Source organism: Gymnoscopelus microlampas, assembly GCF_963454915.1.
Source record: "Gymnoscopelus microlampas genome assembly, chromosome: 18".
In the NCBI taxonomy this organism is placed as follows: domain Eukaryota; kingdom Metazoa; phylum Chordata; class Actinopteri; order Myctophiformes; family Myctophidae; genus Gymnoscopelus; species Gymnoscopelus microlampas.
In genome coordinates this window covers 43,503,054-43,516,286 of record NC_139955.1, presented here as the reverse complement: position 1 = coordinate 43,516,286, position 13,233 = coordinate 43,503,054, and the positions used below count along the sequence as shown (strand labels likewise).

Genomic DNA, 13,233 nt, shown 5'->3' with positions numbered 1-13,233 from the left:
TAGAATCAAGCAATCAAGGTCCTGGTGAATCATGACCGTAAAACATTTGATTCTGTACGAAAACAAGACCAGGAGACCTGGTTCTGCCAGACCCAGAATAAGTACTGATCTAAGATCAGCGATCTTACTTTATAAGATCCGAGCACTACGTCACGGCTAAGCCGGACTTCACATGACGTGTCAGCCTGTGTATGCCCATATATGGACGAAAGGGGCACAGACTTTTATGGCTGGGTCCTAAGGGCAAAGGGGGCATGCCCATGTATGGAGAAAACAGGTACAAAGCCTCATGTAGGCTTTGTCTGGCAAAAATACCAGGGAATCTCCGGTTTTCCAAAGACGCACGTTGAGTGCCATAACGGGAGATCTCCGTGAGGCTATTTTTCTCCTTTTTTTCCCCACGGGCGAGCTAGCGCAACTTTGGAATCACCCACGGTGCCTCTTAAATGGAAGGGACAGATGGATCACCGTGCCAAAAAAACTACCTTCCGTCCGCTCCCATTCTATCTCCTTGATAAAAACCTCTGGATCTCCTTCACTTTTTACAGTGGAGAAAAAGGAGCCATTTTCGATCCAATGGTGACTCGCGTGAGAGATGTTATTGTTCCAGGCGTACACGCATCCATTGTTTACATACAGGTGCTCGTCGTTGATTCTACAGCTCTACACAGCGCAGTGTAAACGTTAGGAATGCCAGCACTAGATGTACCCTGTTTTGATAAACCTCTGGCACCGAATGTGTTAAATATTGTCATATAATTAAATATTCATTTTCTTTTTCTCACAGAATCAAACTTTTTATGGTCATGAATCACCAGGACCCTGGATGGCTTGATTGTAGGCTTAAAATATTTTATATAAATATTTTGAGAAATCTCTATGCATTGTCTTTTTTTCAGTGGAACCAGAAAATGGCCGCCACTGCTATGTCATTAGCTCATGCCCTGCACCTGTTCAACTCACTTGCCCATGGAGTCCTCAATGCTGAACTGCTGACACTGCCACTATAGACCCCTTAACAGACGACGTCACACTGATAAGAACCAGTATGCGTGCAACCAGTATACGTGCAATGAAACCCATTCTATCAGGTCTCACTAGGACGCGCCTCACAAGGGGAAGCCAACACACAAGAGGGGGTTGGGGTGTGCTGAAACCAGCGCACCCCAAAACAACAGGTTGGGAATTGATTGCGTGAAACAATCGTCTCAATGTTAGTAAACACATAATTGGTCTATAGACTGGCTTCCAAAGCACTGCACACAAAATCAAAAGGAATCAACACAAAGCCAACTATAATACAAATAAATATGCAGTCGGTCAGCATGACATAAACACACACACACACACACACACACACACACACACACACACACACACACTCACTCACTCACTCACTCACTCACTCACTCACTCACTCACTCACTCACTCACTCACTCACTCACTCACTCAATCAAGCCAAATAGGCTCTATGCACAGCAGCCATATTGCAAATAAATTAGGCCTTTTCCTTACATCCTTCACAGGTTTTACCAATACTAATTAAGGCTCTAGCTGTTTCGTTCTAGTCAAACAGAGTCAGGGTGCTGATATTGTGCATGTTGTTGGCTCACTGGAAACACTCTGCTACACCAGTGGGTCTCAAAGTGCGGATCTGCTATTTTCAAATAGCCACTGCATATATACGTAGGTTTAAACTGGTTACACTGATTTGGCTATTTTCTGTTTTCTAAACATCTTAGGTAAAAAAAGTAATTTTTTTAATTATTATTTCAATTTGGGGGTACTTGACATGAAAAGGTTTGAGAACAACTCGTCTAGAACATAGACTGTATAAATGAGATGGACAAAGCCACTCCACTGCTTTCTACAGACCGAAAATGAAGCCGATTGTTCCAAGACTGTAGGTCCGCCATCTTTCAATATCGCGTCATATCGCGTCATACCCTGCAGAATAAGACCAGACCATTATTGGTTGGGTAGCTTGTCAATCAAGAGCGGGGGCGGGGAATGAATGCTATTGGTTGTGTAGCTTGTCAATCAAATCATCCCGCCCCTCCTAGAGAATAGCCTATCGCACATCATGATGATTGAAAGGAGACTTTAAACTAGCGACTGGAAGCATATACAATTTATGACCATTTTTATTACGGTAAGAAAATCGAGTCTAAAGTTTGTCAAAAAACCCATTCACTTGCGTTAAAATATTTTTTTTCTGACACCGCAGGTCGGCGCAGGGTAAAACAGCGCCACTCTGGCCATTCATAAGCTTCCGTGTTGGCCTCATCGTAAATATCCAAGCCTTGGCCCTTGGTCTAGAACAGCTCTGACAGCTGGGTAGCCACAGTCTTTACAGATTGTTTGATATGGCACTGGACATCTACAACAGCAATGCTTGGAAAAATATATTACATCATATTTTTTTGTAGGAAATAAATGGAACCAAATGGACCTTATGGGTCCATTTTGTTACATTTGTACACTCTCAGAGTTACAGATGTGTAGGCAATGTAAGGGTAGGGAAAGTTCCTTACCTTCCTCTTAAGGACAATGGCCCCGATTTATAACGAGGCTCGTAAATATGGTGTAAATGAAGTTCGTAAAGGAGGTCGTATTTTTGGTACTCACTAACGGACGTGCAATTCATAAAGGGGTTCGTATATGACAGAGACGTGCGTATGACCAGGTGTAGGAGCTGATCAATCTCGAAGTCTGCATCCAACAGCATCCAACTTTAACGTCACTTTATGGCACAGTGTTGCCATGTCCACTTATTATAAGCGAATTTGCGCTTATTTTTCTGTAAAGTTGCTTGTAAATATTGGTTGTGGGGTGCGTTTTTTTTGGCTTGTTTCTAAAGTGTAGTTCGTTATTTAGGCTTGCTTCACAATTGTTCAATTGTTTTAACCGGTGGTTCTCAAATATTTTTATGTCATGGACCCCCAAGTTAATATGTATGCTAATTTATCCCTATAAGCCCCATCTGAAAATGTTTTGTGCCAGCTGGAGGCAGATTTGTGTTGTTAGAATGTTTAAAAAATCTTCCAAATCTTCCACATTTTATTACAAGATTTTTTTTTAAATATAGCAGATCTACAAGCTCACGACAGTTTAATTAAAGTGCTGTCTACGTGCCAGTTGCTTCTTTTGGGCTTATTTTCATAGACCTGGTTGCTTATTTCTCTCACAAAATCTGGCAACGCCGCCAGAGCTGCAGAAGTTTAACTTCTCGTCCAAACTTACAGCTGTCGGCCGCATTGCCTTGACACCAAGGGGCAAGGCTTGGATATTTACGATGAGGCCAACACGGAAGCTTATGAATGGCCAGAGTGGCGCTGTTTTACCCTGTGCCGACCTGAAGTGTCAGAAAGAATTTATTTTAGCGCAAGTGAATGGGTTTTTGACAAACTTTAGACTAGATTTTCTTACCGTAATAAAAAATGTCATGAATTCTATATGCTTCCAGTCGCTAGTTTAAAGTCTCCTTTCAATCATCATGATATGCGTTTTGCTAAATTATGGTCCCATTTATTCTAAAATTGACGATAAAGTAGGCTATGCTCCAGGAGGGGCGGGATGATTTGATTGACAACCTACACAACCAATAGCATTCATTCCCCGCCCCCGCTCTTGATTGACAAGCTACCCAACCAATAGCATTTTTGGGGGTGTTTTCCGGTTCGCTGGTCACGTGTCTGGTCTCAACCAATAGCGTTTGAGTTCCGGCGTGGCCAACTGTATATATTAACGATGGAGGAATGCATGTTCCTGAACTATCGGCTTCATTTTCGTTCTGTAGAAAGCAGGGGAGTGGCTTTGTCCATTCTTTTTTACAGTCTATGCTTGACACTGACAGAGAACTTGAACATCATTCTGATCTGTCTGGAAGCGAGTCCCACTATTGCACGATGGATCAGCTGAACGTAATGTGTAATGTTTACAAGGTTTAGCCCCGCCAGCAAATAATAGACTAATAACCTGGAAAGGATATAACATTGCTCACGTTTACCGGGTAAAAGATGATGTTGAAAATAAATCCAGGGCATACAAGTGGAACGCTGCTATCCGATTATGGACCAGAGCTTATTGATTACTTATTGATTAAATTAGTTAATTTTTGATTAATATATCACTGTCCTACGTCTGAGGGGAATAGTCTTCTGGACACAGCTTTCATCACTATAGTTTCCTCATCAGATGGTAACATTTATTAGGCTGTTGTGTGTGGCGTTCATGTGATCAAAGAGTAGCCTACAGTAGGCTATTAGCCTACAAATGAATACCGCAGCACGGGCACTGCCGCACTGGAGATGCGTCAGTCCCTCCGCAGTTTCATTAAGGCATGAAAGCCTATTTTCATTATTACGTGACACTTTGGCTGAGAATGGCCCGCTGGCAAACACACTGAGGAACATAATAATTCAGCTCAAAATGCAACTGATAGCCTCGAAAATAAATAAAAAGCGGTGGAATCTACATCATGTCTATATTATGCATAGGCTTTAAGCAATACATCGTTTGACATTTATTTTTTATTTTTTATATATTTGTTTTGACAAATGTTGGGCACATATATATTTAATTTGAGGTTTGCCACTGTTGTAATTGATTTTGACATGAAGAATAAAGCATTCTAAAGACATACGCACATTTCAGCCCTGGTAAGACAGCCTCGGGGGTGACCTGAGAACGTGCGCACCTGACGCACAAAACACAGACCAAAAAATCTTTGTGAATCAGGTGTAGTGTGTAGGATTTGTCCTAAATGCCGGTACGTACAAAATATGGTCGTAAAGCCCTTTATGAATCCGGCCCATTCACATCCACCAGCGTTGCAACTCACTCACTCACTCACTCACTCACTCACTGGCGAAAAAGTGATCGACCGGTCTGGTACAGCCGCGTCCATCCATGTTTCAGTGAAACAAAACAGGTTGGCTAATCTCAGATTCTGCTAAAATTCCACCCGTAGTCTCAAATCGTTCATTTGTTTCCCCAACAGTGAACTTTGGCGAGCAAAATACCGGGGAGAGGAGCGTGGTGCCGGTCAGACTTGAGTCTAAGACGCACGCCTGCTCTCTCCCCTTGTCCCGAGGCGACTGACAGAGGAAGCGAGTAGGCAGATATTTGAGTATTGGAATTTGACTATTCAGTTCAACCTGCTCAATTCCTCCCGATTCGCATCTAATCCTCGTTTCATCACTCGGAGGCGAGACCAAGACACGAGTGGAGGACCTGAGTGTGGAAGTTAGAGTATTAGTATTATTATAATTTGGCTTCAGAGCGTCTCTTCTCTTCTCTTTCAGTAATCATGTGATTAAAAAAGTCCCGCTACAAGATTCAATCACCACCTGGGAACTCACTGGCATCAGCCTGTCCAAGACGCATGGTGAGGACTGCTTCCTTGATACAATATGTCATACAGTTTATTAGCTGTAGTTGACCAAAACATTCACAGAGCCTGAGCATGCATTGTTCTAAATGGAAATGTGACATCTCTATGCATCTTTAATGGCTCTATACTATCGATGTCCTCTCTCTTCTCTCCTCTCTCATCTCATCTTTAATTAATTTTTTTAGTTGTACATTTGTATTGTATTTGCTTTGTTCAGGACCCCAGGAGGCCCCCAGGAGGACCCCAGGAGGCTCATTCATGTGTCTCTAACATAGAGTTAAAAATAATAGAGAGGGCACCCGAAATCTCCTCCCATCCACTTGCATTGAGTTGCTCACCCAGCGCATGAAGCAAATTCACTAGAGATGCACGATATTGAAATTATGACCGATATCCAATACCCGATTATTTGCTTGGTCATATCGGCCGATACCGATCCGATACCGATATATTATATATTATATTTATATTGAGCTCATTGCTGAATTTTTTTATTTTAATTTGTTTTACTGGTGAAAGTTGATGGTAAACCCCCCTCTCCACTAGCCCTACTGTGATGAAAAATATTTATGGAATAAATACATTAATTATATATAATTCTTCTAAGTGACAAACTTAACTATGACATAATTTTTGTATGCTATAAGCCATCACAGAATTATTTGAATCTTTGTGTAACACAAAACCATATGTTATGTGTCCTATGGAACTAAGATCATTGAATCTAGTTTGTTATCCTACTATAATTCTAGTAACCTCTGTCTGTTTGTCTCTCTGTAGTGGTAGGTGAAGCTACCCGGTTCTCCTCACTGGCTGAAGCAATTGCTCTGATTTTGCACACAGCCATTGACCATTACCATCTGAACTTAACTGTGAAGCCCGTTTTTCAATTTCATCAAATCTCAGCTTCTTATTAGCGTTTTTGTGTCAAACACTGTCGCCATGGTTACGGGGCTGCCCAGCTATGGGACGAACTGCCTCCCGGGTTGCCAGATCATGTGCGCATATCCCCCCACGGATGCGCTGCGCCGACCGGGTATGGTCTAGTTAGTGTTATTCATACTAGACTAGACCATACCCGGTGAAGTGCGCAGGCCAAAGTAGTTGCAAACGTGGGGTTGTTGCGCGTCCTCCTCGCGCGTCCCGTCGCGTCGCCCCCCCCCCCCCCCCCCCCCCCCCCCCCTCCCCCCGCGTGTCCCGTTGCCCCCCCCCCCCCACACACACACACACACACACACAAGCGCGACACACCACGGAGCTGCAGAGACACACAGGCGCGACGCATGCGCAGTTTGGTCGGACAACCACCCAAGACACCACCGTTAGGTTACTAGAATTATATAGTAGGATTGTCTGTTGCCTAAATTAATTAGCCTCTGCTCTAAACAATAAAGCCCCCCTTAGCTCTCCCAATGACAACTCCCTGGAGCCACCTGTGTGTGTGTGTGTGTGTGTGTGTGTGTGTGTGTGTGTGTGTGTGTGTGTGTGTGTGTGTGCGTGTGCGTGTGTGTGTGTGTGTGTACAAACTAATCTAAGTTTAGGAGAGGGATACTACAGATTGTAGGACAACAGGATGTCAAAGACAGAAACATTACCAGCTGAGAGCTAATTTGTGCTCATTCTCTGTGGTTAAATCATGGGTTAAATACACAAGCAGCTTGCTTGTTCTAAAGCTGCCGCTGGTTGCACTCGAATCGAGTAACGAGTGTTTGTTATGTCGATGTTAAATAACGAGGCAATGTAGGCCTACACATTCGTGTTGAAAATATATCCTCCGCTGTATCCCTAGATTCCCTACTCTAATCTAATTTAAGATGTACAAGAAACCCTCTGACTGTTCTGGGTATGAACTATGGACGTGAAGAGTTTGTTTGTTGTTAGTTTGACTACATGTCTCTGTTCACGCAGCAGCTTAGCCTAGCCTGTTGCGCAGTGCACTGTGTCTGCGAGACACTATGGGTGCGTTCGGAAATTACGCACCGGAGCACACTCGCCTATTAGTTTGTATTGGCCAGTGCGCTCAGCGCTGTATTTTCGAACGCGCCCAGCATGTACAGTGTGTGGAGGGGGGAGGAGCTACAGCTGACTTTCTTAAAGAGACAGAGACAGGCAGACAGACTGCTCTCGGTCATTTTATTATACAATATATACAATATCGGTGAATTTAATCGGGTTTATTTTGAGATCGGTTCGATACCGATATGGCATTTTAGGGCCGCTATCGGCCGATTCCGATACGTTACCGATTATATCGTGCATCTCTAGAATTCACCCTTTCTTCCGGGTTAGAAAGTGTGATGGGCGTAGCCTATTTGGGGCCACTGTGATACATTCTGCGTCACAGAAGTGACGCGTTTTACGTCACAGAGGTGCGCGGCCCTGTGCGCAAGCTTGTGCGCAAGCTCGTGAGTCGAGCCCATTGGTCGAAACCGTTTTCGCTCGGTGAAAGTGGCCCCGTCCGTTTAAGCTGCAGTACCTACGAATGGCCAGCATGTCCATTTCGCTTCAATGCAAGCACTGGGTTCTGGGGGCTTGGTCTCTAATAGGGATCCTTTAATAAACATAAACATAAACATCTCAATGAGTTGTAAGGTGGTGCTGTGCCACACCTGCCACCACAAGGGTGCAAGAAAGGGCTCAGTTGTATTTTCTGCCCCCTCATCCAGTTTAAGTTTCATGTACCTTATAACAAATAGCAATAAACAGAAAGATATTAGATACAAATGTCATAGACATGACAGTAATGATTATTGTTTACGTTTTTCCAAATAAAACATGTGAAGCTTGTCACATGACTTCTGTTCAGATTTTCTTGCTGAACGTTTAGCGTTTAGTTTTCTTCCATTGTAGCAATCCACAGAATGGAAATGACCAGGAACTGAAGCTTTGGTTAACCAGAGAGAGAGATAGAGGGCGCGTCATGAGCATAAAGACAGACAAAATGATCTGATCATTTTTTGTTTACCTGCACTGCTGGCTATTATTTTGTAGATTTCAGTAGTCATGTCTCAGTGGTTTGAATCGTTAATACATTATATCATTTTGCATCTTATAGTTACACTCCGAGTGCTCCGATTCCCTAAATTGTACGAGGACACTCATACAATTGAACTAATACTGATTTCAAACAGTAATCTCATGGTGTTATTATCTAACCTTTTAGAAGTATTGCTTGGTTAGATTTCATTAAACCTACAATACCACCAGACCAAATTTAGGTGGTGACCTGACAATCTGCCCCAAATACTCGTATTTAGCTATAATGCACAAACACATGGAAACAATAAGGTTGGGAATTGTTTAAATCTAGTCAAAACACCACTATGTTGTCAACTGGAGAATGAAGAAGCATAGAAAAAGACATATCCGGACCTACTATTTTATTATACACGTTTTTGCCCCCTCTGAATGTGCCTTCTGTGCTCAGTATCAGCTTGTAGTGTATTATTGTTTTATTTTGTGATAGTTCTCTTTTCTTCTTCTTCTTCACCAAATGTACCCTCCAGGGATAGGATTAATGAAGTTTGTCTTGTTCTGCTTTCTTTCTGTCTGTCCTCCCTCCTAAAGGGATCTGTGTGGCCGATTCATTAGAAATAATCGTCAAGAAGCCGTTCTTCATTGATCTCAGGCTGCCCTACTCAGCTGTCCAAGGAGAGCAGCTGGAAGTCAAGGCAATACTGCACAACTATACCCCTGATGTAGCTATAGTAAGTTACATTCCTTTTGGTTGTTCTTTGTTCTGGATACAGTGCATACCGACCATAAAAAAGAAAGATAAATTAAAACTGCATAAAATGAAAAGTCCTAGAAATATAATGTAATATCAAATATCCCTGCCTGAGAATTGACAATCAACGAGTGTAAGGCTAATTTCTACTTTTTTTGACCACACTGTCACACAGTTTCTTGAAAATCATGTGTATTGTTTAGTGTGAGCATGTTTTATGCCATGTTACAAGAATAAATTGATTAACTTGAACTCCCAGGTGCGTGTTGAATTGAAAGAGACTGAGCACTTGTGCAGTTTGGCCTCTAAACGTCGGAAGTATCGTCAGGAAGTGATTGTTGGGGATGGCACCACACGGTCAGTGCCCTTCATCATTATTCCCATGGAGCAAGGTAGTTACCCTATCGTGATCACAGCCTCTGTTAAAGACACAGGGTTCAGCGATGGAATCGAGAAGATCCTACGAGTAGTGGTAAGCAAGACAGACTGCCATGTGTATTGGCATCATACTGTACGTATGTAGACTTCCATTCAAAAACATAGAAATAATGAGAAATAAATCCTTTACACTGTAATGCTCTTACTACAGGGGACATACTCAATCCCCAGTAAAGTTGTACTGAACCATGGACTGTTTACAATGTGCATTACCAGCAATTGTTAATACGATTATTTTGAATGTGCCTTCTGCTAATTTCACTACTTGTTCACACATGCTGTATATTATTTAGATATATCTTGTCCCACATAATCAGAATGTTTTTTAGATAGCATATAATAATAGCATTATTCAGACATGCAAACTTGTAGCTTTTCAGCCGTTTTGAATCCAAATAGGGCAATAGTGTGACACCTGACCCGGAAAAAAAAAACATGTTGTCACCCTTTTCACCACGGGGCTGTTTGCATGCCTGATTATCATTATTGTAAAAACAAAAACAAAACAAAAAAATCGATACGATAATATCATGATAACGATATTGTTAGATATGAACATTTTTGGGGGCGTTTTGAGCTTTATTTATAGATTACAGTGGAGAGAGACAGGAAACAGAGAGAGATGGGGAGAGACATGCAGCAAAGATCGTTGGGAACGGGACTCAAACCCATGATGCGCTGTCAGGCTACATTGGAGCCTAGGTGCCCGCTGCCCGGACTGCTACGCCAGTGGTTCGGGCCACTAGTGCTGTTTTTTAAACAATTTGTAAAATATTTAGAAGTTCAGGTATTATAATTCTAAACCTATGCTGTTGCTGTTCTACATACAGCCAACCAGTTGAAGAAATTGCAGATTGAGGCTTTAACCTTTGCTTTCCTGAAATATCTGAGACCATTAGGATTTTATGGAATATTGCTGAACATCAATTTTCAATTAATTAAGCAATAGAACATATATTATATTGCTAGTTTGATTGATTGATTGGATATTTTATTAGACGAAAATGTCAAACTGCACGGAAGTACGATAACACACTTGGGCTAAAAGGATAACACAACAAGTTCTGGGGACTTGTACATCTAACTCCACTTGATCCTTTCTGATACTCTTTAAACTTATTTAAGAAAATAACTGATGACTTTAATCCATGTTGATTTCACAGCTCTAGTCATATTGTACATAAATAGATCATTAGACATCTAGCCTGGTAAAACTTTTGAATATATTAGAATAATTAGCTTTAGTCACACCAATGTAATACAGTCAGCAGACTTAAGGCCTACATGTTGAAGGCAGACCATAAACAAAGGAAATGTTTACCATGCGGCAGCACGTCTGTGTGTGTTCATAGCAATCATCACTGCTTGTTACAGAAGAATCTGTGCATGCCACACATATGATCCGCACAAAGTTGCCCATAGCTCCCCCCACAGCTGGTCAAAAAATATATAACATTTAAAACGAATACGCTACGGTCGCACGTCTGCAATAATATCGTGACATTTTCTTTATCGTGATATTGCGATGCAGAGAATATCGTTACATCCTTACTAAATTGTTTCTACTTACATGACCATTTACCATTGTTTGCAGACTAGGGGCCCTATATTGCGCCCCGCCTTACCCCTTATGGCTAAACCTTTTTGGATTTTTTTACTATTTTGAAAAATATTTTAAAATAGTGAAAAAATCTACGTCGACGACATGTTGTGAACTTGTAGATCAGCTATTTGAACTATGAACATAAGGTTGTTTATTTAGTTGAGTTTAATTATGTGTTTATGCTTATGTATGTGTGCCAGCCTAAAGGAGAATTGAAAAAGAAAAAACAGGATATAACCCTGGCCCCAGCTAAACACAGTGAGTCCACTAGTTTAATGGTTGGAAGAACCAATATTTTTCACATAAACATATATATGTGTGTGTGTGTGTGTGTGTGTGTGTGTGTGTGTGTGTGTGTGTGTGTGTGTGTGTGTGTGTGTGTGTGTGTGTGTGTGTGTGTGTGTGTGTGTGTGTGTGTGTGTGTGTGTGTGTGTGTGTGTGTGTGTGTGCGCGCGCGCGTGCGTGCGTGCGTGCGTGCGTGCGTGTATGTATGTATACAGTATATGTATGTATATATATAACATATTTATTTAGCATTTAGCATCAATTTCCCTTTGTTCCTCAGATGGTACACAGCAACTTGTTATCAACAGCAGAATTCTGGTGAAAGATATAGTACCAGACACACCTGCCGGCACCCAGATATTTTTATTGGGTGAGATACTGTCTGTCTGTCTGTCTGTCTGTCTGTCTGTCTGTCTGTCTGTCTGTCTGTCTGTCTGTCTGTCTAATTACTATATGTGTGTACTATGTGTGCATGTGTGTAGGTGGAGATCAGACAAGTATATTTGTGGAGAATGCCATCAATGGAAGCTTTATGGGCACTCTCATCACCCAGCCCAGTGGCTGTGGAGAGCAGAACATGATTGGTATGACCTTGCCCGTCATCGCTGTCACATACCTAGACAATACGGACCAATGGAACGATGTGGGTAATAACAAACGTGACCAAGCTCTTCAACACATCAGAACTGGTAGGACTCAATATAGATAGGCCTATATTCATGGCTATTTAGACCAAAGCCTCAATTTGTTATTTTAAATAGCTATTATTCTTTTATGCTTTATTATTGTGTTGTTTCTCCCTGTGGATGTTTCTCCCACAATTGTATGCTGTTTTTATATTTAATGCTATGTTAATCGCTTTGTTTTAAAGTGCTTTACAAATGTAATTATTATTATTATGTTTGAATTCATAAGAGATTACAAAACGCTGTTACTAATGCCACTCTACCGTCATAATTCTTACAGCATATGAACCTTGTGGTAGAAAATCCGTAGTATACAGGAATGAATGTTTATCAGATGATGAGTTGGGTGGCTGGTGTTGATGTGCCTTCAGGCGAGGAGAAGAATTGTGGTGCACACACACACACACACACACACACACACACACACACACACACACACACACACACACAAATTCTGATAATAGCAGTATGTCAAATAATTATTACATTAAGATAGGCTCCGCTATATGCTCAGTCCAGGTGATGTCTTATGAATTAGAGAAGTAGTCAATCCTTTTTAAAATTGATGAAAGGATACACATTTATTATTCACAATATCTAAAAGGCTAATAAAAACAAGCTCATTTACAACATTTCATAACATAAATGAGCCAATATGATGCAGTCCTCTTAAAAAAAAAGAAAGAAAGTTATATTGTTTCATAAAACTACAATATTAAAGGTAGGGTAAGTGATATTTTTTGAAATTTGTATGTATTTGTTAAAAAGGTTAAAGTACTATATTTTGATAGTCATTGCTACAGAGCGTTTGTTCGGTCACAGGGGTCTCTCCAGCTCTTCAGTAAACAATATAATACATTTTCAGGTAGGTGACAACATTTAAGCCAATCAGGAGAGAGCACTGAAAATGCATGTTCTGTTTGATAAAGAGGTGGAGAGACATCAGAGACTCCTTTTACTGAACAAACACTCTATAGCAATGAGTACTATCAGAATATAGAGCTATTCAACACTTATTTTAACCAAAGTAAATCACTTACCCTACCTTAAGGTGACGTATGTGAGGTTCTTACTCCTACGTTCTTTATATATGTTACT

General features: G+C 41.3%; 1 protein-coding gene across 1 annotated transcript in view; it reads left to right on the top strand.

Moving 5' to 3' along the window:
- Window positions 1–13,233, top strand: part of LOC311034073 (complement C3-like) — a gene marked incomplete at its 3' end in the record, with an annotated part of 71,828 nt that overhangs the window by 36,415 nt on the left and 22,180 nt on the right. The window contains exons 23-28 of the mRNA XM_084041813.1: window positions 5,308–5,390; window positions 8,964–9,103; window positions 9,383–9,595; window positions 11,365–11,422; window positions 11,730–11,819; window positions 11,932–12,096. Of these exons, the coding sequence (XP_083897939.1) occupies window positions 5,308–5,390; window positions 8,964–9,103; window positions 9,383–9,595; window positions 11,365–11,422; window positions 11,730–11,819; window positions 11,932–12,096 (749 nt within the window). The remainder of the gene's footprint in view (window positions 1–5,307; window positions 5,391–8,963; window positions 9,104–9,382; window positions 9,596–11,364; window positions 11,423–11,729; window positions 11,820–11,931; window positions 12,097–13,233) is intronic.